General features: G+C 35.7%; 2 protein-coding genes across 2 annotated transcripts in view; both read left to right on the top strand.

Annotated features, from left to right (window-relative positions):
• Nucleotides 1–949: 949 nt before the first annotated feature.
• LOC129256044 (MAM and LDL-receptor class A domain-containing protein 1-like) lies at nt 950–14,672 on the top strand. The gene is made up of 18 exons (XM_064097884.1): nt 950–1,204; nt 2,503–2,593; nt 3,128–3,265; nt 3,737–3,937; nt 5,256–5,408; nt 5,793–5,933; nt 6,462–6,584; nt 6,811–6,944; nt 7,294–7,411; nt 8,120–8,532; nt 9,718–9,808; nt 10,837–10,974; nt 11,724–11,921; nt 12,213–12,371; nt 12,862–13,002; nt 13,587–13,715; nt 14,161–14,294; nt 14,628–14,672. Exons 1-18 carry the CDS (start codon nt 956–958, stop codon nt 14,670–14,672), a joined length of 2,796 nt encoding a protein of 931 aa, XP_063953954.1. The 5' UTR covers nt 950–955.
• A 456-nt stretch (nt 14,673–15,128) lies between these two features.
• The window catches only part of LOC129256046 (MAM and LDL-receptor class A domain-containing protein 1-like), a 92,764-nt gene continuing 82,024 nt past the window's right edge, over nt 15,129–25,868 (top strand). Inside the window, exons 1-9 of the mRNA XM_064096150.1 lie at nt 15,129–15,255; nt 17,215–17,364; nt 18,281–18,519; nt 18,881–18,971; nt 19,389–19,535; nt 20,361–20,617; nt 21,508–21,742; nt 24,184–24,419; nt 25,114–25,318. Coding sequence (XP_063952220.1) covers nt 15,195–15,255; nt 17,215–17,364; nt 18,281–18,519; nt 18,881–18,971; nt 19,389–19,535; nt 20,361–20,617; nt 21,508–21,742; nt 24,184–24,419; nt 25,114–25,318 — 1,621 coding nt within the window. The 5' untranslated portion in view covers nt 15,129–15,194. The remainder of the gene's footprint in view (nt 15,256–17,214; nt 17,365–18,280; nt 18,520–18,880; nt 18,972–19,388; nt 19,536–20,360; nt 20,618–21,507; nt 21,743–24,183; nt 24,420–25,113; nt 25,319–25,868) is intronic.

Raw genomic sequence — 25,868 nt, 5'->3', positions numbered from 1 at the left:
TACTTCACACAGTTCATAATCTCATTTTGAAAATACATGTATTTGTTTGCACCAAAATGCCTATTTTGATATACAAGTGCCTTTTTGGCTCTGCCCCCCCCCCCATAATAGAAATAGGATCTGGTGTCCCTGTCCCAGGGAGTGGAGAAAAACATACGATGAGAATCCTAGGATCAGATTACCGTGGTAATGATTATTGCAATGTATATCGCCTAGAAAAGTTATGTATTAAATGTACAAAGGTAACTATATCATTTTAATATTATGTCTAAATCTATCATGAAATTATTTTTTTTTAAATGTACAAAGGTTAAAGCTTGATCATACAATAATAATGATAATAATAATAATAATAGGCATTTCTATAGCGCCATTTATCTAGAAACAATCTATTCCGTGGCGCATTGTTATTATTATTATTACCCCGGCTCTATAGCTCGAGCGTCCTTTCAGCACTCGTGCATTCAAGAAATTCATCCTGCCGGGTACCCATTCACCTCACCTGGGTCGAGTGCAGCACAGTGTGGATAAATTTCTTGCTGAAGGAAAACACGACATGGCTAGGATTCGAACCCACAACCTTCTGTTTGAAAGGCAAGAGTCAGAACCACTAGACCACAACGGGCCCATGTCAATCAATTTGTATGCCTGAATACATGTAATTATAATTTATGCAATTAAGCATAGAAATAAGCCCCGTGATCACAAGCTTAAGGTGTCTTGTCAATAGTCTGGGCCGCGTCTTTTAGCAGAAATCCTGTTATAAAGGCTCTTTGTCTCTTTTTTTTTAGTGTCTTTCCTGCATTGTTGTTGAAATACATGTATGAGAAGTGGGAAAGAAAGGCCGCCTGCAAGATTCCCATGCGAAAGACACAGGTCTTACTTTTGTACCATATAGCTTTTTGTTACAGGGCTCACCTATCATTGATTGTCTCTAAATCATTCAGGATTCTATATGTACATCGAGGCTGACGGACAGGCAGATGGTAAGAAAGCAATCCTCAGATCCCACCTCCAGCGACCGACCACCGATGACGGGGTTTGCCTGACATGGTACCACCACATGTATGGGCCAGATGTTGATAAGTTTAATGTTTATGTTCAGTACGGCGAGGAGCTGGTGCCCATCTTCAAACGACAAGGCACGCAAGGCAACCAATGGATGTATGAACAGTGGACGGTGACCTCAACTGACCCCTGGGCGGTGAGTGTGAATCAGAAGGCTGATGTGGTTGCATGGCAACATGGAAGGGTTTCAGGGAAGACCGAAGAACAGGGGACTGTTTCATAAAAACGTACAACTACAGTCAAACTTGTCTTAGTGGCCATCACCTACTTCTTGTGGCCACTTAAAATCCCCCGCAGGAAATTCTTGTGTTGTAGGCCCTTTCTATAGTGGCCACCTGTCTTACATCCCAGTGGCCACTCATTTTGCATCCCTAAGTCAATAGCAGACCTTTCTGGTGGCCACTAAAAATAAGCTTCCCCAAGACTTTTGACTCAAACATTGGTTGAATAGTTAGCCTTTGCGCATGCACCTGCATCTAGACACAAATCTTTCTCTTAACAATTATACAATCAACATAAGTCTTTGGTTTATTGAAATTGATCTTGAATGCAATATTATAAAGAAAATTAAATAAAAACACATTCTGTAGGCCCTATGTCTAGTACTTTGCACAGTATCTACAATACATGGTAAATTTAAGATGGATGCAACCTTTCTATAGTGGCCACATTTGCCTTTGGTGGCCACTATACACAGGTTTGACTGTATTCTGAATTTGCCATTATTGCAACTTCCATGATAACCTTGTTTGTGATTGGCTGTTGAGCCCTGTTACCATGGTGGTAGGTTCCTTTATATCAAAGTTACAATAATTGTATCTCTTTATGAAACCGCCTCCAGATGAAGAGTTTGTATCATAACCTAGGTCAAATTGGCGCTTTTGGTTTTTGCAAATATTAGGAAGATACATGTACATGTAGGATAGTCTGTATCGGATCCTATCAATCTTTTATTTGGCCTTCCATGTGACCCTTATTATTTTTGATATTTGTTATTTTGCCACTTTCAGCTTTTGCAAACTTATTGGAAGAAAATTTTACATATATACATGTAGATTGTATGAATTCAGATCTATAGATGGTATATAATTCACAAATTTAGCTTTCAACTGTAGGCCCCTTCATACTCCTTTCTTTGAATTTTCTTATTGTGTGTCTCAAGTCAATATTCTGTTATAACAATCCCATTATATTTTTTTTAAACTGGAACCATTTATTTGATAATCAATGTAAATGTTTGTATGATGTGAAATAGGGAAAAATTAACTAAAACTGAACTTAAAAAATGAATTTCCCATCTTCAGGTTTTGCATGTTATGGGAAGAATCATTGGTCTATGCACATTCCCTCTATCTCCATCAACAAAAGAGAGCACGGTCTCCCTGTGAAACTGTACTCATTCTGGCTGCTTATACATGTATGTTCCGTTTTCAGGTTATCTTTGAAGGATTCAAAGGACGACAGAATGCAGGTGATATTGCTATTGATGACATAGTTGTTACGGATGGAGCCTGTTCTGCTCAGCGTGAGTAATATAAAATCATTGAATATTATCTTTATATAATATGTCACCTAAATATCCCAAATTACCAGGAAGTCATCAGTATCCCATTTTGGAATATGTTTAAAATTTTCTTTTTTTATACAAATTTATATTGGTTGCTTGCTTTGATTGATTTGAGTCAAATTTGATTATAAAAATGAAAAACATCATGTACACCTATAGTACATACAGTACACAATTATCATGATATGAATGATTTATCTAGGAAAGCAGTATCTGAATCCTGCAGTTGTTGACAGAGGGATTTCCATGTAGAGCCATAAGAACCATACAAAATACTTCTGCAGAAAGATTAAACAATAATGTACATACTGTCATCCTTTTTACTGCATCAGTTTATTTCCTTCGATGCTTCAATCAAATTTCTATGTTTTTGTAGATATTAATTGAAAAATGTGTGGTAAGAGGGGGCTTCCCCAACCCCTCCCAAATGGATCTACACATCTTCAAAGATATTCTGATGAATTATTTCTTTAAACCTTTGATTCTGTGTAGGAAAATGCGACTTTGAGGTTGGTTTTTGTTCGTGGAGTCAGGACTGGAATGATGATTTTGATTGGTCGATTGGTAACAATGGGTCTCTCTCAGAAGGGACTGGACCTCCGGTAGACCATACAATGGGTACAGATCTTGGTAGGTATAATGATTGGATAGCCTATAATTTGTATCACATCAGTATGATTTGTTTCGATGCCCTTTTTAAAATTTGTTATTTTCCCCAAATGGCTATCACTATTTCCATCGTGTGTATGCCCTTAAACAGTGAAAATGTGGAGGATATGAAATGAAAATGTGTTTTACAGGATAAATTTTGTGCTTTTACATGAAACTTTATTCTGATTGGATGCTCTATCAAAATATGATGCTAGCTTGACTGTATTTCTTTTTTAATGTAAAACCTATTTCAGTTCATGGAATGGGCTATGAATTTAAGGATATAATCTTTAATTGTCTGATATCCAATTACTAACTTTGCAATGATAATCATTATATTTTTTTTTAATAATAATTTATTCTAGTTCATGTGCATGTATTACTAAACTCTTATCTTCTGTAAAAAAAGTAGATTGCATTTCAGTTTCAAATTTCTGCTTTTTTCCCCAGGCATGTTTGCCTTTGTGAGCACAGCCAAACCACCAAGATCTAGCGGAGAAGTAGCCCAGCTCTTTAGTCCCATATACCCAGCAACCCTCAGCGAATGCCTGACGTTCTGGTTCCACATCTATGGAAGCGCCATTGGAAAACTAGAGGTCTTGGTCTATGACACAGTCTCACTACAGTCTGCAGTAGTTTGGATGGAGAATGGTCAGTTTTGATGTTCAACTACTCCACTATTATTTTATTCCTCATACTAAAAATCATGCTATAGGATTGGTCAGAAGTTGGTCACGTGATAACGGGTAGTTTCCCCATCAATCATCACTCGCAGTGATGGACCTTTCTTGTTTCGCTGATCTTTTTTCAGCACTTGAGGGTCATAACGCATTATTTTTTTGGGGTCCATTTTTCTCCATCACCTGCAGTGATAACAATCGCGCAAGATCTAAATGGGCGTGCACAGTGTACATATGCGCTAGCAGTAAAACCTTGCGCAAATAAAAGTGCATTGCCCTTTGATTGTTTTGTTGGGATGGTAAAATTTCTTTGTGAGGTCACAATAAATTTTGCCAAAGCAAGATCTTGGATGCTTGCGCAAAGTTTACATACTCGTTAGCATTAAAACGATACAAGCATAATCATCTCGATGGATTTTTCCCCAAAGGATTCTCCTTTTCAAAATTATTCTTATAGAGACGTATAGATATATCGGTTTCTTTGTTTATAGTGGTTCCCGATGCATATAATAACCTCTTGATTTCAGCTGATGAGGCAAACTCACTTTCTTGGCAAGCTGGATGTACTCACTGTCTTTCCTCAGCTTTGCTTTGGAAAGATAGCTACATCCAGCTTGCCTCTTAAGTGATAGTTTGCCCCTCACCTTCAGCAACGGTGATTATTTGCGTACTATTTTCAGGAACTACATGTACTATATTTTTACTATCACATCAGTATCACTAATGTGCCAAATGTCAATGAACTTTGGCTTGCATGCTATTAATAGATCAGAATCCATTAAATAATCATTGTCACGAACAGGTGAGATAAAAATGGGTTTCTTCACTTCTTGGTTTGCTTTTGACATTTCTGTCTGAAACCCTTACCACTTGTAAGCAAATAAAACTTGAATTTACGATTACCTTTTTATTTTCATTACAGAGCGATTTGATAGATCAGAAAAGATATATTTTGGACTCCCGTTTGTTCTCTAGTTCTTATGAAAATGTGTAATTCTCTCGAATTCTTATGACTTGGAAAAATCATGAAGGGAAGTAAGAAGGGAGGAAATTAGGGGTTGGAAATATCAAAATTTCAACTAAGTTGATGGAATTATATGTTGTTGTTTCAAGAGCTGAACACTGTCGGCCACTAATAATTCATAATAGGAGTGAAATAAATTGTGTATAAGATGAAGTTAAGAATGCTTCATAGATAATTTATTTCACTTATATATATATATATATATAAATACATATATATATATATATATATATACATACATGTACATATCATTTCTTTTTTGTAGGACACGATGAAATGGAGTGGCATTATGGCCGTGCTTCTCTTTCTGCTAACCATCCATATCAAATTGCTATCAAGGCTACATTATACGATGGTGTCACTGGTGACATTGCCATAGATGATCTTACCATTCTTGATGAATCCTGTTCCAGACCAGGTAAGCCATTTTTCATATCATACTGCAAACAGCTTTATAAAACTCTCAGATGTTGTTTGATGCTGACTGGAGGAATTCCCCAAATAATATAAGTACCAATTCACCAAGCTTTCATGGATTAATATTTTAATACATTCATATATTTTGGCATTTATATACTGCCTTTCAATTGTAACAAGACCAAAGCGTGTTACAATGTCAAATAATTCAAAATAATATTTCTGCTCTTAAAGCGTTTGCAATACCATACTCACCATGTTCTCTTTTTTTGCTGCACTATATTATCTCTGTGTTATTACAATTATTTGTCATTATCAACTCGAGTTAACATTTGGTTGGTTTCTGGTGTTAGAAATTATTTCAACATAATATTGTTTTTTTCAGGTTTCTGTGATTTTGAGAAAGGAAGATGTGGATGGAGCGATGAGAAAGAGTTGGACTCTAGAGATTGGTTACGCAACAATGGCGCAACTCCATCTCCTTACACTGGCCCATCATTTGACCATACAACAGGAACTGATAAAGGTTAGAGCAATATGGCCATACTTAGAATTAAAAATGGAAATAGATGTATTTCTGCATAGCTGACAATAATTGCAATATCTTGTATGTGTGTCGTTATACAGCTTAATGACTTAAGATATTCGATATATATGTTTTTTGGCCTGTATAAGTTTTATTGTGGTTGAAATTGCTCAACATATAGTTTAGTTTTTGTGTGTGTTCAAATTTGTGTGAAATCAGAGTAATATTTTTCAGTATCTTGTATATTAATAGATTGACATCGAGAGGCAAGTATGGTCTTCTTGAGTTGCCAGGTTCTATTAGATATATTTGATGTTTTTCTTTTTTGATAATATTCAATAAGATTTCATTAAATCCCATCAATTCAAGTAAAATATTGCGGATAACTTCACCGCATGTGACAGCATTCATTTCAGGGGCCTTGATTTCTTCTCATAAATTCAATGATAACCCGGATAATTAAATTATAAAAGTGAGTAAATCATGAATAAAAAAAGTAAGAATATTTTTCTTCTTTTTTTCTGTCAGGCATGTACATGTATTTTGAAGCAGACAATGATCTTGATAGCAGCTATGCTGACCTAGTAAGTGAATACTTGCCACGGACCCAGGGATCATGTATGACTTTTTGGTATCATATGTTTGGCAATGGTAAGTAAAGCAATTTACAATATGACACAATTCTACTGTCATAGATCTATTTCTAGAATTTAAACACTTCAAAACAAATATGATGAAAAATATTGTGAGCTTCAGTCTATGGTAAATCATTCAGTTTCCAGCAGGTTAGATATACAGTTTCACAGGGACTTCAGCTGATATTTCTTTGGAAATTCTTTGTTAACCATCCTGTGTTGTTCCTTTTGTCAATTTGAAGAGATTGGAAGTCTGGAGGTATTTGTCATGGGTTCAGATGGAAAGCGTAACAATCCTGTTTGGAGTCAGACTGGAGCTCAGGGTGACATCTGGATACAGGGTAGTGCCGACATTGTCTACATTGGGGAATTTAAGGTTAGTCTTGCAGAGCTGCCAACTAGTAGGAGCTTATCCTATTTAGTAAGATTTTTCAGGGAAAATGACACTAGTAAAAAAGGATTTTGGAACTGCTTGAAATGCTTATTATTAGGGTATACGTGTATGTGAGAAACTCGAGTTCCTCACATACACGTATACCCTCATCCTGCACTGTGTTACTTCCATTGGCACGTAACATGACGGACATCCAAGTATATATATAACTTTTGTATAATAATGAAATTGACAAGTATTGAGTGAATCAAACTTTTATATACATGTCAGTGTTCGGGTTCATTTTGAGTTTTGACTGACAAAAAGGTAAATTAGTTTGCTTTTACAACAGATTGTGTTTAGAGCTTCAGGGAGCAAGAGTGCAAAGGGAGACATTGCTATAGATGATATTGATGTCCATACCAGATCCTGTGATGATGGTGGAGGACCGACAACTTTGCCTGTGATTTGTAAGTAATTACCGAGTTTATTACCATCATCATGAATGTACATATTATGTCCCTCATTATATCGTCATCCTCATCCTTATAATCTCCCCCTCTTCTTCAACATCATATTTATCATCATCCTTTAATCTCCCCCTCCTCTTCATCATCATCACCATCTTTACCATTATCATCCTTATCTCCCTCATCTTTGTCATCATAATCCTGATCATCATAATACCACCATATTCCTTGTGATGATTGCCATTATCATTGTCCTAATCATCCACTGCAACATACAGTCATCATCACAATCATCTCCATATTCTCTCTCAATTATCATCATTATTATAATAATTATAATATAAGGAAGGAGAGAGAAATATTTGAGAGAGAAAGATAAAGAGCAAGAGGGATAGAGAGATAATGGATAATGAAATATAAGTGAAGAGGTAACCCTGTCAAAATAAATAATATGATGTTAATTCCTTCCATTCAATGTCATTCTAGAATCCAACAGTGACAGGTAATTATAATACCATAAGTTTTTTATTTTATTGATTAAATAATTATCTGTGTTATTGTTTGAACGATTTTTGTGTCATTACCTTGTAAATAAATTGCAATACAGCCTTAGCTCAAATGATGTTTCAATTTTTATTGATAAACAAAAATATGTTGGGATAATTGTTAAATATTACATATTGTTCCCATTACCCTTTGTTTTAACAGCCATGTCTTGTACATTCGAATCAAACCTGTGTTCATACACCCAACTGAGGAGCGACCAGTTTGACTGGACAAGAACCTTCTGGTCGAGTGGCATGGACAGCACTGGCCCCAGGTTCGACCACACACGGGGCGACGCCAGCGGAAGGTACGTCTACACGGATGCAACAGGCCGTATCCGTGGGGACAAGGCTCAGCTTGCCAGCCCTGCCCAGAACCCGACCGGTCCCGGATCCTCCAAGTGTCTTGTGTTTTGGTATCATATGTATGGTGTGCATGTTGACAGATTCAACGTCTATCTTAGAATTTCAGGACCCCAGATAACGGTAGATGACCTCATTTTCACAAAGTACGGCACCCAGGGAAACCAATGGAAAAAAGCGGAGAAAGAAATCACGTCGGATGATACCTGGATGGTATGTTCTATTTTATTCATACAATGTATATATCATCTAATCCATTTTCTAGTTTTTTTCCTAGCATCCATGCCTTTTCAACTAAAGTTTTGCAGCTGTTAATCAAATGACACCAGTATTACTATTTTCCATAAAATGTAATTTAAAAGATCTCTTATCATCTTACTGTATTAAATATGACTTGACAGAATATATGGATAGAGATTCCATTATTACCCAATCATATTGAGAAATATGGATTTGGGGATTTGAATCACATTGCCACATAAAGGAGTTTAGTTTCATGTTACTAAGTTTAGCCTCAAACAAATAATGCAGGTATATTTTTAATGAGCATGGTAGTCTATGCATTTATTAATTTGTCTGCTGATTTATGTGTTGTCCTTTTTAGAGCTTGTCTTTGTAAATATTTTTCATCAATTTATTTTATTTGCTTTCATTTATTTCCCATTTTACTAAGAAGAATATCAATAATACATTCAATGATACACATTTACACCAGACAAAATTTACAAACAATACAAAGTATATATTTGAGCCACCAAAGGCCACTGATCATAAAAACTCTGGTTAAATTTTGTCGATCCTGTGGAATTTTACGCTCATATCAAATCACTTCGAGTGAAGGTTAGTGCGACTTTCGAGGTAAGGTCTCTTCTAAAATGAGGGATTCTAACGTCGTTCCACACATTTTTCTGATGAATTTTCACTGCAATTTTGTTGCAGATATTCTGATCTGCACAGTGATAGCAATGAATTCTGGTAGCAGTTGTTGGCGATGTCCATAAAAAATATGTTAAATGCAAGAATGATTTCTTGTTTGTGCGATCATCTTGACAGCACTAGCATTCACTGCTGTGCATACTGCTGTTGGAAGTGATATATCGCAATGTGTGGGAGCAGTGCACAATCGATTTCTGCTGTCTGTCATTGACAGCGTATACGGCCGGCTTGATGAGCGTCAGCTGTTGCGCGTTGTTTATAAAATGATTAGCAATGACCGTCTTTAACCCAAAGGAGAGGTTTTGTTAAATATCCAGTTGTAGTAGGTCCATGCTCTTACTGTAACTAATGAGCTTTGGGAAAGGGACAAATGATTTATCAGCTGATTCACTTACAGTTGAAGTCAATCTGTTGACCAATCAAATTTTCGCTTCTTCATTTGTTTCCTTTTTTCTTTCTCAGATTATTTATGAGGGTATCATCGGGGAGAGTGAATACGGTGATATTGCAGTGGATGACATAGCTCTCTATGATGGTGCCTGTCCAACACAAGGTACTGTAACTCAAACTGATTTAAAAAGTATACTTTTCTGCATATCATGACATACATATAATATATAAATACTTAATGTTTTGCACAGGGAGGTAATTGTGTCCTAAGGATCCCACTTCTGATGAATGTTCCATTTTGTATTTACAAAGAAAGCAATCGTTTTCATAGAACATTTATATTTAACTTTATTGGATATGAACAGTTGGCCTTTCTGAATACATTTAAGGGGTCAAGTCTAAATGTTAAGGTCAAGTCCACAGATCAAGATCAATGTCAGATCTTTTCCCACAAAGTCTCTCATTAGATTTTGTTTAAAGAAGATATTGCTTCACCATGTTTGTTAGAATTAGTTGAGGGGATTTTGCATTGCATGAGATCATGTACTGAGTACTTTTTGTGCACTTGCTTTGACTTAAGCATTATTTTTCGTCGCACTCAATTCTTTGTGAAGCATGTCCTTCTAAGAATATCATGAACAGATGCACAGTGAATGTGTCCGGCCGTCCTACAACCAACAACAAGTCGCCAAAATGAATTTTGAGATTTTCATCGAGCTTGAAAGAGCACATCCTGAGCTATGAAATGATATAAAACTTTCCAAACTTGATCAACAATAACCCTCACAAGTACTAGATTAAAAGAGAAATTCAGCAAGAGCTTTTCAGAATAAGGAGAAAACTGAAAATTTCAGGGTTCACTCAGGCATGAGATGTGCTCACTGGCCAATCTCTGTGAAACTTCCAAGCATTCTAAAAAAAGTCAAAGAAGCTTTATTCAACATTTCAACTTTATATTTTGACAGTAAGAAGATAAAGACTTACTCTTTTAGATACAGTGTATGCTAAATTTCTCATTTTGGCTTATAACAAAGAACCTTCCTTGGGGACTTATTGCTGATATTTGGGGATGGCTGGTCCAAAATGAGTATAATCTTTGTGTCATGGATATTATCCAACAGATAATTTGTAAAGGCTTTCTTCTTAATTCTTCATATCAAAAGAGAAAATTTGCCTTTTTTGATCTTGTAGTTGAATGTGACTTTGAGATGGACTTCTGTTCCTGGACCCAGGATCAGACCAACCCTTGGCAATGGCAGAGGAACGCTGGACCAACTCCTACCCCTAGCACAGGACCATCTTATGATCACTCCACCGGTAGCGCCCTTGGTATGTATTAAGATATTTGACCAAGCACGGCAGAAGCAACAAAAAGTTGCACTGTATGATTTTCAGGAGGCCATTAAAAAATGATTTGGTCAGAATTGTCAAATTTTAGTTTTTAGTATTTCTTAAATGAGTACAATTTGTCATGCATTATTTAAAAGTGGAATTGCATGTACCAAACACACCCAAATTATTGACTATCAAACAATCCATGAATATACATGTACTACCAAACTAGCTATCCCAATGTCTGCAGTAATATTTACTAGTTTCTAGGTTATGACCACTGATCTCTAAATTACTAAATACATCTTCTCTTAGAAGGAAAGTTATGAATCATTTATTTTGAGATTTCTTATATGAATAGCAAAACAAATGATATAAACTTTTGATGAATGTTAAGCATCGATCATTATTGTTTTACCGATCATATCTCAGTCTTATTTTGCTAAATTAAGAAAAAGTAGGTGAACCCTTCTCTTAAGAAATTTAATATTTTGTAATATGTTGGTGTACAACTCATTTATATAAGAATTTCATGCACTAACAATTTTATAGAACATTGAACCTTACAGAAGATTTTTTTAAAGAAAAGTCTCCATATGTTAGTGTAGTTTTAGCTACATAATTAGCTAGAGACAAAGATGGGTGACAAGTTCCTAAGAGGACCACAGCTGTGCTCAGTGGGCAAATGTGAAGAGATATACATGTAATGTACAGTGTAACTCTGTATTTATTAATATTTCTTTCAGGTTATTATGCTTTTGTCAAAGCATCTGATGCATCATCTGATTCCAAGGCACGACTCTTTAGTCCCATCTATTTAGATACCGATATGGAATGCCTGAGGTTTTGGTACCATATGTTTGGTGATAACCTCGGCCAGTTGAACATTTACATAGAGGACCAAGTAACACAAGAAGTTGGTAATCCCTTGTTCACCAGGAGTGGTAAGCATGTGAATTGCAAGAATGGAAAGAAATAAGAAGTATTTATGTAATCAGAAACTAAAAAGAAAATCGCATATCAAACAATGTAAAATTTTATTTATTCCTTAATATGTTTGCAGGGGAAAATGTGCATTGACTGATATGTTCATTGCTTGTTTTGAATACCGGTACCTTAATTTCTATTGTTTTGTTGTATTGTTCCTCGAATATTAATGTAAATTTGTCCTGTTTTTAAAAATGGTTGAGTCAATAAATGAAATGAATGATATGTATGCATCTTTTTTATATCAGGTCCTTCTGATGATTCATGGAGGTTTGGTCAAGTTAGTATCTCATCTTCCCATCGCTATAAGGCTGTCATTGAAGCTTCAAGATCAGAAGGAGATAACATCCAGGGAGACATTGCTGTTGATGACTTGGAGATCTTCAGAGGGGCCTGTCTACGTAAAGGTAAGGACCGTGTACATGGGGAGCGTTTTCATGAAAGTTACCAGCACTGTCAAGGTTTCTTTCTCTGGCTCGTACCATTATGGTAACATTCAGAGGCAAGAGCTTCTGAGCCAATCAAAACCAAGGATTTCACTGACATTGTCAGCGCTGACTAATCCATCAGTGCGGATAACTTTCATAAAACACCCCCAGACTGTGAAATCAGTGCAATCAGTGGCATGATTACATGAAACATAAAATGAAACTGCTATATGGAGAGATCTTCAGATATAACAAGGATGTGCATATTATACTGCTGTATAAAGTTTTGATTAAGAAGGAGAAACTAAGACAGAATAAATATTAAAACCATAACAATTGATTAATAGTATAGTTCACACTGTTATACAATAAAAAGATATAGTTATAAAAAAGAAGGACATTCAATATGATATAAATTACATTTTCGAGATCTGTTTGGTGATAATACTTATATGTTTATTCACTGTAGGATTCTGTGACTTCCAAAATGATCTATGTGGCTGGTCCCAAGAGGTAGTCCAGGACCAGTGGGATTGGCTGAGGTCATCTGGGCCTACTGATAGTCCTAATACTGGACCACAAGTGGACCACACCTTTGGAACTCGGGATGGTATGTTGATGACTTGTGTTAAGAGCATCTCTTACACTCAACTTTTATGTGTGTAATTGGATGTTTCGGCCACAGTTTATGAAGTGCTAAATAACTAGAAATGTGATTAAACGTGTATATCCTATGAAGATAGAGATTAGGATTAGGGGTATTTTGTTTTATGTTTTCTTTATATAAATTTTCCATTTTCTATCATTGTTTACCATTGGCACGTTGCAGCTATGAAACAATGGGGTTTTCCATTTTCTTTTAATAGATGTGCATTTTATGAGAGTAAGAGAAGCAAACACGTAGGAAAGACATGATGGTAAATGTTTTGTCACATATGACAATTGCTCTTTCATCTGATTTTCATGCTCAATATTAGATTTTACTTTAAAAGACATGTGTGAAGATGAGGATTGGGGTTAAAATTTGATTTCATGTGTTCTTTAGTTGAATTTTCCATATTCACGAGCCATTGAACATTTCATCATGGACACCATTATCTAATTGTTCCAATGAATTGATAAGACTTCTCACTACTGATGTGTTACCGTATTTTGTTTTATTTTGTAATTTGTTGACATCTTTTTTTGATACAGGTTACTATATTTTCTTTGAGAATTCCTTTCCAACGCTGAAGATTGGTGAAACAGCAGTTCTTAACAGTGAATACTTCAGCCCGACCCAGTCTGCCTGTCTCAGTTTCTGGTATTACATGTATGGAAATCGTGAGTGCATTCACCATTACATTTAATTTCCTTTTTTGAATTGACTGTACTTTTCGTACTCACATTTTTGTACCATTGCTTGTCATGTGCGTTTAAAAAAATGCAACAATTTTATTTTTACTAGTGGAGAGGGGTGGAGGAATGACATAAAATCCTGATATTTATTTGTAAGTTTAACCCCTAGCTTTCTTCATTTTTACTTCATTTACTTCAAGAACCATTCAGTCCATGAAAACTTGTGAGCATTATTATAGCTTTTCATTCAAACTAGCAGATAGAGAAAAGATAGATCTTTAGTTCAGATAATTTGAGGGTCTCAATTTTTTTACAATTACTAAGTTGGATTGGTGGAGAAATCAAAAGACATGGAGCAACTGATGAAAAAGCTCTATCCCATTATGTTTTTAGACATGACAATAATTCTTCTTGATTTATCTTTCAACAGATATTGGGGATCTTAATGTTTGGATGGCGTATCTTTCTGGACAATCCAGGCAGTCTCGTTGGACAGTTAGCGGAAACCAAGGCTTTGCTTGGTACAATGCTAAAATTGATCTTTCGAGTGATGTGGAATTTAGGGTGAGAATATATCTATAGATTTACATTGTGTATTCCTGTATTATTGATGAGTGTGATATCTCATATTTGAACATTTTTATCCATAATTTTACCACCACATTCCGAAGTGTATTACTCTAATATCAGCTTGAAATAGAGTACTGGAGTTTAATGTCAGTTGCCATGGTGTGATGGTGGGCTGGTTCTAAACAGAGTCGCAGCTGACGATCGTCTGTACACATTTTTATTAGAAAATTGGCTCGTCTGACAAATAGGTTGCAAGCGATCAAATTCCAATAGCAGCCATATTCTCCTATGAGAAACACATGCTTTCATTCATTTGTTTACAACCAGGCCACCATGGCAACTGACATCATCGCTTTGGTACTCTATATGTGACTTCTAGTTGACCCTATGCATGCAGCTTTGAGGGTTGATTGCAAATTAACCCAGCTGAAAAAATGGGTAAATAGTTTGGGATCAGAAGTGGATAACTTACAGCATTGTGTATGCCTTTATAATTTATATCTCAAATTTGAATGTTTTCATTCATAAATTTACATGTACCACCAGATACTGAAGTGTATTAATCCCATATGATCTTAAAATATGTGACCTCCAGATTACCCTATGGATGGAGATTTGAGAGTTACTTTCAAACTGACCCAGCTAAAAGCTGTTAAATATTTGTGGATCGCCAAAAACTAAAATCAGAGAGACAGACAGACGGTTCACCACATAGGCATGCCTGCTATACAAAACCCACTTCATTTCCATAAAATAGTGAATTTATTTTGAATGGATATATTGAATCAAGATAATGAATAACGACTTTCATTATGTTCTTAGATCCAACTGGAGGCTGTTTACAAGGTTGTTGGAGATCAAGGAGATATAGCAGTAGATGACCTTGACTTTGAGATGAAAGGATGCTCTGATATCGGTACACCTGTTCCTGTTACCACCTCCCAACCCACAGCAGGTGTGTCTCATTCTGTAGAGGATGACAATGAGGCCGTTCTCATTATGCTTTCTAAAACTAGTTTACTGGAAATCGATTCAGGAAACCAGTTTTGAAGATCGTTTTGCTAGCAATCACACGAAAGGGGTTTTCAAAATCACTTCACGTAAAGCAATCTTGTTGCAATGGAAACGCTCTCAGTGGGGTGACACGTTTCGCGCGAAATTCGAAATTGCAGCGTAGGCATTCTACATCTGTCGTGTGGAGTAGCGTGTTCAAAATGTGCGAAGATTGCTTCCCGAAGAACGGTTGTGTCCTCACTTCCGCTAAAACCAGTTTAACGAGGCAAAGCGATCTTGAAAACTACATCTTGAGGTGGTTTTCTGAACTGGTTTGAAAGATCTCTTCGACACGATAAACTAGTTTCCACTAAACTAGATTCCAGTAAACTAGTTTTAGGAAGGTATTGAGAACGGTGTCAATGATTGTGTTCAAAGCTAAGTTTGAGTTCCGGTATAAAAATCTGGTGTCGATAGAAAATGGTTGGAAGCCAATGCTAAAATGTTTATAATGCACCAGAATGCTTAATTAGAGAAATAATGTATAATTTAGACTTGCTTGAAATCATATTCATTTCATACCACAACATGTTGGACCACCCTATAAAAGGACAGGCATTTTTCAGTGATTTTCCAGTTCATCATTTTCAAATTACCTGTAATTATACATTTTCAGAAAAAATTGTTTGGCAGATATACTTCATTTATTTTCTTTTGTTACCAGTGCCATAGTTTATCTTGAAAGGGGAAGTTCACCCTGAAAAGAGGTTTGTTGTAAAATAGCAGAAAAAATATATAAAAATATTAGTGAAGGCTTGAGGAAAATCCATTAAAGATTAAGAAAGTTATTAGAATTTTAAGTTTTTGATTTGTGACGTCATAAACGAGCAGCTGCCCTGTATGTTATGTAATATGATATACATAGATTTCATTTTTTAATGGTTTATGATCACTCAATTTTGTTTTATTTTAGGAATGTTTGTGAAAAATAATTTGTCTATTAATATAGCGAATATATAGTAACAAACATTTTCAACTTTCTGAGAAAATGACATTTCATTGATTTTTTACCATGCAATATGACATCACAAATCAAATATTTAAAGTTCTAAAATAACTTTTGTATTCTTCGATGGATTTTTCTCAAATCTTCTGCAATATTTTTTGAGATTCTTGCTGCTATTTTTACAATAATTTTCTTTTGTCGGGATGAACTTCCCCTTTAATCGTGATATTTTGGTGGTTGGTGGTGATTGCAATGATGAATGATGGTCCGTAGATGGATATATTGTATTGTGAGTGATGATAGGTAGTTGTGAATATGATGGAGATGATTGTTGTGATGATGTTGGTGATGATGATGATGATGGTGGTGGTGATGGTGATGGTGAGTATTATGATGATCTGGTCATGGTATTGATGAGAATGATGACCGAGATTTCGTTGAAGATGGTGATGATTCTGATGATGATGTTGAATATGATGATAATTATGATGATGGCAATGGGGATCATGATTGCAAAAATGTGGGGGTGTTGATGAAAATAGGAACTAGTTCGATGGGAGTGAAGGTGTTCTTATACTTATTATGAGTTTGTTTTGTGATGTTGATGATGAAAAAATGATGTTGATGAATATTGTAGTGATGTTGGTGATACAGTATTTGAAGTATTTTGATTTTGAGGATGACAATGGCATGATAATGACAGTAATGATGAGGTTGATGATTCTAGTTATGCCAGTGAGAGACCGGGTTGATGATGTCAATGACAATAATAGGAGGAGAAATTATAAATCAGCATTAAATGCATTAATTACTACAGGCCAATGTAGTGCAAATGGTGTTCTATTACATTTCAAGATGCTGTTGTTTCAGGCTATTAATATTCTACTGTTATTTTCCTTATCTTTGTCCGGCCAGCCCCTATTTTGTCCATCTGTACCTTTGAGACCGACTTCTGTGACTTCAGCCAATCAACGCCAGGTGCAGTGAAATGGTATAGACACTCAGGTGACCCACCAATCCCCAACTCAGGTCCATCTGTAGATCACACTCTTGGAAACACATTCGGTAAAAAAAACCACCGTTATTTTGTATGAGTGAAATAAATATGTACCAATATCTTATAACTGCTGGTAATCATATATTTATGGCAAACTAAAAGTGTGAGCATTGACCACAAAGTTTTATTTTACAGTAGGTTGATGTTCTGGTGGAGGGTCACAAGACAAGAACGGGTATTTTCATGTGTAACTTGCTCTATAAAAGTCGACCCCAAGCTCAAGGACTTCTTGGCCCCAATGCTATGTGTTGCTTATGGTGGGAGCTCCCTCGTGACTAAACATGCAATTTAATTCATACCATCATCATGTTCTGCATGTCATGGTGGTCAGTCTGTTCAAAGTAAAATCATATGCCAGCATGATGCACATTGTTAAACAAGCTAATGCTGCAGAATCCCAAAATTCAAAAGTCCTCTTTTGAAGACATTCTTTTTGTAAACATGTACCTATTATTTATTATATATTTGCTCCTCTGTAAACAGGTTTTTTTTTCTCTTTTCCTTCTATTCTGTCTTTTGTCTTAAATGCATAGAGATATGATGATATAACCCTTATATGCACTGTCAAAGGAATGTTATTACTAGTATTATTGAAATTATTGTTATTACTATTATTATTATTATCTCAAGACTGATGTGGGCAATCGTGGTGACTGTGGCCAGTTGATCTCTAACATGATGACCTCTTTCGTTACAGTAGCTGTGCCACCTGGTGATCTCCTATTATTTTACCCAAAGTTTTTTTAAATTCGTAACTGCAGACTTTTATGCAAAACCACAGAACTTGATGCAAACCAATGTGGGTTCTGATTGTGACTGGCCAGCTAACCCCAAACTTGATGACCACTGGACCTTCATTGTATTGATGGTCACTCTTTCTCTGAGCTATCACAATATATGCTTGTATATTCCTTATGCCCACAGGCTACTATGCCTATCTCAAGACTGATGTGGGCAACGATGGTGACTTTGGCAAACTGACCTCAAGGTCAATGACGGCTGGCCCTCAGGGGATCTGTGCCTCATGGTGGTACCATATGAAGGGAGCTGATATCAACAGGTTGGAAGTCTGGAGGGATGGGTCAACCAAGGAGTGGGTCAGGGTGGGACACCAGGGCCCAGACTGGAAACAGGGTCAGATCTATCTAAATGGTATCTTTGCAGTAAGTATACCAAAGTTTGCTATTCCTTTCTTTTCCCTTTCGTGGTGAGGATTTTCACTTCATTCAGAAATTACTAAAGAATTTCTTTTAAACTGATGAGCATTGGTGCTTTGAATGGGAAGTTGACTTGATCTGAACTGTGCACAGATAAGCCTGAAGGTCAAGTAAATTTTAAGAGCATATCAAACCAATCTCCTCATCAAAAATGACAATGAGCATGAAAACTGAATGATTAAAACAATATCACATGTAAGGGTTTTTCAGTAGATATAATGCATACTGCTGTTTTTTATAACTTGTCTGGATGAATTAAAAGAATTCAGCTGAGTTTGTCTTTCTTGCGTGTTTTTTCAAATGTCAGGTGACATTCCAAGGATACAAGGGTGGTGGATCAAGAGGAGCCATAGCTCTGGATGACATCACCTTTAGCAGTGGGAAGTGTCCTTCACAACGTGAGTTTACATATGTTTTCTACATGATGTTTAAATCCCACCGCTGCCACCAAATGTGGCATATGTAAAGTCAAAACTAAGGTTTTCTGATCCTTGAAAGAGGTTTTAAAGATAATGCACAAACATTACGCAAACTCTCAGTAGATGAATATATTAATATTACTAATGCAAATTAATGCATTAATTTTTTTTTTATGTCACTGACAACTAAATTATAACACAGTGCACTACTTGCAAGTGATAGGCTGAGAAGCAATTTTTTTCAGTGTAAACTGTCAAATGTTCTATTGAATTCTTGGTGAAGATTGCCAACGTTATCTGTCATCTATTTGACAATGAAAACAACAATAAATCTTGAGTTTATCATTTTTGTATTTCTATAAAAGCTCTATATTTCATGTTTTCTTGCTTCTTTAGGAATGTGTGATTTTGAGCATGGAGAATGGTGTGGTTTTGACCAGGATATGATGGATGGTGGAGATTGGAATGTAGAACCAAACGACTTCACTTCATTGGACCTGACCTATGGTCCTGATGCAGATCATACTTATGGAACAAGTTTGGGTATGCTTCATTTTTTTGCTGTGGATTGCAGGGTTCCCAGCCCATCAGGGAAATGAGGGAAAATTATTTTACTTTTTTTTAGTGAGGGAAAAATCAGGGAGTTTGATAAAAAATGCCTTAAATCAGGGAAAAATGCCTCAAATGATGGAAAAATCAGGGAATTTTGATCGGCCCTAAAGTCAAAAGCATGGTAGTCAGTCAGACTACCATGCTTTGATATTTTGTTGCATATCAAAACAACATCCATTGAATAACTGGTTATGGTGGTTTTTTTAGTCTTTATATGTCATTCACTGCAACAACTTAGAAAACATGCGAAATAAAAGTGAAACTGGGAATGGGTTTAAAGAATTATCAGGGAATTTTGTTTTCTTGAAAAGCTGGTAACCCTGGATAGGTAAGCTGGAATTTATTGGTGACTGAGGGGTGATATATTTATTAAATTTTGTGAGGCATTGTCATCATGTAACAAGCTATGCTAACCTAGAATATTATTGTTAATGATGATGATGGTAATTGTTGCCAAAAATAATTTTTTTTTAAATAATAGTTTTTAAAGAAAAATCATGACTGATATAATAATAATTACAATAAATCATTACATTTACAATTATCATAATAATTTATATATTGTTATTGGGTTACATCTCTTGTTTCAATAGTTGGCGATGTGAAGTTATGAAATCCAATAACATGACTGCGCTGTGACTTGGCACTGAAATATGTGTAAAAGACACACAGGTTTTAGCTGTTTCAGATGGTAATAGTAATCTTGGTGGCGCGTGCATTATGGAATCATGCATGAATTGCCTGATTCATTTACAGGTCACTTCATATACGTTGACAGCATCGTTAACAACTACATGTCAAAGGTTCGTCTGATCTCTCCCGTCTACCCTGCCACTTTCCAACGATGTCTTCAGATATGGATATTCAGCAGCGGTACGGACCCACCGGACTTAACAGCTACCATCACAGTTGGTGATACCCCGATCACTCAAATCTTGAGCCTCGATGACTCTGCTGCTATAAGCATGTGGATTCCGTATGAAGCGTCATTCTCCAGTAGCTTGGACTATACTGTAAGTACATCAATATCAAGATCATAATCATCTTCATTATAATCACCATCATCATCATAATCATCATCATTTTCATCACCATCACAATCATCATCACCATCATTATCATCATCATTCATCTTCATCACCATCATCACCATCTTTACAATCGTCATCAATATCATCAGTAAACAGAACAAGGAGGAGTCTGTAGTGACTAACGGTTGTTCAAATACAATCATATAAAATGGCTGTCACTGCTCAGTAAATTTATCAGGGAAAATGGGCAGTTTGCTGTGGAAGGGCACTGCAGTGACTTATTTATATTTATTATTTTATTTATTCACTCATTTAGAGTGAGACTCACTCATTGTGGTCTTTTCTCACTTATTTTGTTGTTGTTTAATTTGATTGCATTTCTATTGATCTCACTAATTTTGACCCCTAAATTATACATTGGCCTTTGCATGGGAGTCTCATTCTCAACTAGTTAAACAATGTTGGCACCGCTGACTACAAATAGGGAATTCAAATTCTACTCTATGGTGCTTGTTTCCTTCACCAACAAATTCATCTTTGGTAGATATGAATCAAGTAGGAATTTACACCTTGAAATGCAGTGTGCTTGGGTGTATGGCCTGTTTAACATGTGTGCAGGCTGCTTTGCTAATACAACATAATTATTACTGCATTGTTGCTGTTGGTGGAGATACTTTCTGGCTTAGGATGGCAATATTACATATTCAGTATGCACTTATTGCTGTGATCTATACTGGGATTATCTTCAGTGAATAAAAAATGAATGCCCATCTTATGGACCATTTAGATTAGAGAGGAAACCCCAAAGCCAAAACAAAGAAGTGATATTGTATTGGTATTCCTGAATTATTATTCGCTAATTTCATTAACAGATCATCTTCGAAGCCACCATTGGTTCTGATGGAGTTCTAGCGCTTGATGACATCAACTTGAACAAAGACTACTGCGCCCCACCAGGGTCTTGTGACTTTGAATATGACACCTGTACCTTCTGGAACTATCCTTCCTCAGTCAGTAATGATATGTTTGATTGGATAAGAGCCAGCGGACCCACGCCTTCATCGAGCTCTGGTCCTGACACAGATCATTCTGTTGGAACAGCAGCAGGTAGTATATATATATATATATGTGCATTTGTATTTTCTATTGACAAACCCTGACAATGTGCCACAGCATACTTTGCATAGCAACAGTTTGCCACTTTTTTTTATAATTTTCTTGTTTTCCATGTGCACTCTTTGGTAAGCATATTTCTTATAAACTTTGTGACATGGGGTATCTTACTATAAGCTACATATCTGATTTTCTATAAAGCTGTTCATCGTTTACATGTGATACTGCATGGTAAACTTAGATTTTAATTATTATTTTGATTTTGTTCATCTGCTATTGTTCATCTACAAATTTCAACAACACAATCTTAAGTTAGTAGTGTGTTTGTGGCATAGAGTCTTTATAGTATAGCAAGATGCACAAAACTACCCTATTTGACCTAGCGCGTGTATTTGTTTCCATGCCCATTGTTCCATTTCAGTGAATATTGTATGTTATGATAAAGTGCTATCAATGTAAAATATATGTTTGCAAGATATTCTTATTAACCTTTTTCACTTTTGATGCATAGAGATATTGTATCATAATGTGTGCTATACAAGAAATGTGTAATATTTTTAATAATAATCATAATAATGGTCAGTTTTTGTATAGCCCATAACACGTCAAAAATAGTCTCTATGCGCTTGAGAAAACAAAGGAGAGGAAGAGAAGTGTTGATGAGTTCATTTTGTTGAGGCTAGGTACAATTTGAATAAGTCTGTTTTAAGACCTGTTTTGAATTTGTTAAGTTATTATTGTTATTTATAAAAGGGCCTATAATTTTCTTGAAAATAACAAGTGTCTTTTTGAATCTCAATACGGATTTCGTAGTGACCACTCAACAGAACTAGCTCTTCTCGAATTAACAAATACCATAATTGACTCCTTTGAGCACGACTCATTCGCAATAGGGATATTTATTGACTTGTCAAAGGCGTTTGACACAATCATAATATACTTTTATCAAAACTAACTAACTATGGTATTCGTGGAACTGCTCTCGACCTTTTTTCTAGTTACCTCTCAAATCGTAAACAATGCACCGTTTATAACTCTGTTCAGTCTGAATTTAAGACAATTAAATGTGGAGTACCACAAGGGTCATTGCTTGGCCCACTTTTGTTTATTCTATTTATTAATGACATTTATCGTTCGTCAAATCTCCTTTCCTTTATCATGTACGCCGACGATACCAATATTGTTTATTCTGATAGAAATCTTCATCACTTGAATCACAAGAAACTGTATATACTGAACTAACAAATGTTTGTAAATGGTTTTGTGCAAACAAGCTTACCATTAACTATAAAAAATGCAATTACATTATATTCCGTAACTCCACAAGGCGTATTGATTTTAATCATGTAGTGGTGAAACTTAACAACCAAATTATTCCCAGAGTTGAAAATACAAGGTTTCTTGGCGTTATTATTGATAGTAATTTAACATGGATACATCACATAAATGAAATTGAGAACAAAGTTGCAAAAAATATTGGAATAATACATCGCCTAAGTTTTTACTTGCCTAAAACTGTATTGCGTACATTATATTGCTCTTTAATCTTGCCATATTTTTATTACTGTAATTTGGTCTGGGCGAACACATACCAAACCCATCTTAAGAAATTATGTTCCCTTCAAAATAAAATTGTGCGTATTATTTCTCCAGATTACAATATACCACTAGCAAATACTAAAAATTTATTTCATTCCCTAAAATTGTTGAAATTAGACGACATCAATAAACTTCAACAATGTCAGTTTCTCTACAGGTGTTTAAATTCTCAAATTCCACACAAATTTTTTTATTTGTTTACGCATGTTTCCAACATACATAATTTTGATACCCGCTCAAATAATCAAATATTCATTCCCAAACATAGAAAAATAATCTTTCAACACAACATTCGTTATACTGGCCCCAAAATATGGAACGAAATACCGGATTACATAAAACAATCTCTATCGTCAACTAGCTCTAAGTATAAAATGAAAAAACTTCTTCTGTCATTTTATATATGAATATTTTCCAACTTACGTTTCCTTTTGACTTTAAGTTATCATGAACCATGGACAATTGTTGTTGCGGCATTTATATTTTGCCCCCACTGATACATTTGTTAAGCATTCTATTTTATACAGTAATTCTACCCGCCTCCCGCTCACGTCTCCCTCTCTCATTCCCTTTCCTTCTCTTCTTTTCTCTGCCCTTTCTTTTGTATTGTATTTTGTATTGTATTTCTGTCTATAGGCGTATCCCGTCACAAGCCTCGGCTTTTAGGGTATACGCCTTCTTCTTTATACCAAACATGTACATATTTATATTCCTCATAACAATTTGATTTTTGTATGAACTAATGTTTATGAAAAATGTTTTGAAATGGAAGAAAATAAATGTTTATTTGAATTGAATTTTTATTACTATTCTTATTCTCCTTATTATTATTCAAGGGTTTTATATCTACATTGATTCTGGTGCACCTCGTCAGCTTGGCGACTCGGCCATCCTCAACTCGCCGCTGATGGTCGGTCAGAAGTGCTTATCATTCTGGTATTACATGGGTGGAGCTGACCAAGGATCTATCAAGATCATGATTGATCAGCTTCTGTGGTCGAAGAAAGGTCCTCTGAGTGGTGCATGGCTGCATGCTACTGTAACAACTGGAGCTGAAGATCAGACTTACAGAGTAAGTAAGATACGGAAGGGGGTGGGGGCTCAAGTCAAGCTCAAAGTTAGATTGATCTCAAGGTGTTTCATTAAGAAATAGGCATTAATCTAGATTTTAGTTAGATTTTAATCTGAATGAAGCTTTGCACTGTGCCACCTGGGCCCTTTTATACGAAAACATATTGAATGATGGTATGTTAGGTTTTCACAATTGATTGTACAATCTAGTCAATTGAATTAATCATTAGAATATTCTTTTATGATCAAATGCATAGCTTTGTGTTACCGAACCCAGCCTCTAACAAGTAGTGGGTCAGAAGCCAAACCCCGTGGTTAGATATGTGAGTAAGGTGATGGAAACGAAACGAATGAGGCAGGATACCGGTTTATTCAGTGGGGGCATCGTGGTCTAGAGGTCATGACACTTGTCTTCAATCAGAGGGACAAGGGTTTCCTAACCATGGCCTGTATTTCTTCAGCAAGAAAATTTACCAGCATTGTGCTGCACTCAACCCAGGTGTGGTGAATGGGTATGCAGCAGGATTAATTCATTGAATGCACTGACCATTGGAAGTCAATGAAAGCTAAAGCCGGGTAAAACAATGATTATTATAACAGTCTCCGAATAGATTATTTCTAGATAGATGGCGCTATACAAAGGCTTATTATCATTGTAAATGATGATATACACTAATATCATTTCCTAATTGTAGATTGGAATTATCGGAGATGTGGGGACACCTTCTCAAAGCGACATGGCCATTGATGACATAAGCATCTATGACGGTGCTTGTGTAGCGGTTACTGATCCGCCACCATGTCAGTTTTATTGTGATAACGGGGGATGTTTGACTGATGCCACCTTGAGATGTAACTTTGAAGATGACTGTGGTGATGGCAGTGATGAGGTTAATTGTGGTAAGTTGGTCAATATATTACGAAGGTTATTTATGTAAATCAGAGCTGCCAAGTAGTACTGATTTTCCGTATTTAGTACTGAAAATAGAGAATACTGATGGTTTCATGCAAAATACTGATTTCTAAAGTTTCAGTTTATGAGTTGTCCTTTAGTATTTCTGTGAAAATACTAATTTCCTCACCAAAATACTGATTTTTAGCCTTGAAAATACTGAAATGTTCTTGTTCAGGTTGGCAGCTCTGGTAAATACATATAATGGCAATACATTTATAATAACTTTCATATGAATTTACTCTCTGACATCCTCCCCCTTCTGTTTTCTCTCTGTGTCCATTCCCCATTTAAACATCTCTATATTTCTCAGTTATTGAGCTCTCTATCAACCATATCGTACTTGTATCTATTGCAGTTGTACATTAGCAAAATAAATATTTTCTTGTTATTATATGTTTGAATGGTCTCATTTATTTAACATATTACATTGTCCTATGCTTCGACATGTTTTATGGCATGACTAAAAAATTATAACCTATGGCTTATTTTGTATCA

This window comes from Lytechinus pictus, chromosome 3, assembly GCF_037042905.1.
Source record: "Lytechinus pictus isolate F3 Inbred chromosome 3, Lp3.0, whole genome shotgun sequence".
Taxonomy (NCBI): Eukaryota; Metazoa; Echinodermata; class Echinoidea; order Temnopleuroida; family Toxopneustidae; genus Lytechinus; species Lytechinus pictus.
This window is presented reverse-complemented; position numbering and strand designations above follow the sequence as displayed.

Coding starts and splice junctions, on each gene's coding strand:
- LOC129256044 (XM_064097884.1), top strand. CDS start 956: ATGTACATCGAGGCTGACGGACAGGCAGATGGTAAGAAAGCAATCCTC. Junction 1,205..2,502: donor CCTCAACTGACCCCTGGGCG/GTGAGTGTGAAT, acceptor TTCCGTTTTCAG/GTTATCTTTGAAGGATTCAA. Junction 8,533..9,717: donor CGTCGGATGATACCTGGATG/GTATGTTCTATT, acceptor TTTCTTTCTCAG/ATTATTTATGAGGGTATCAT.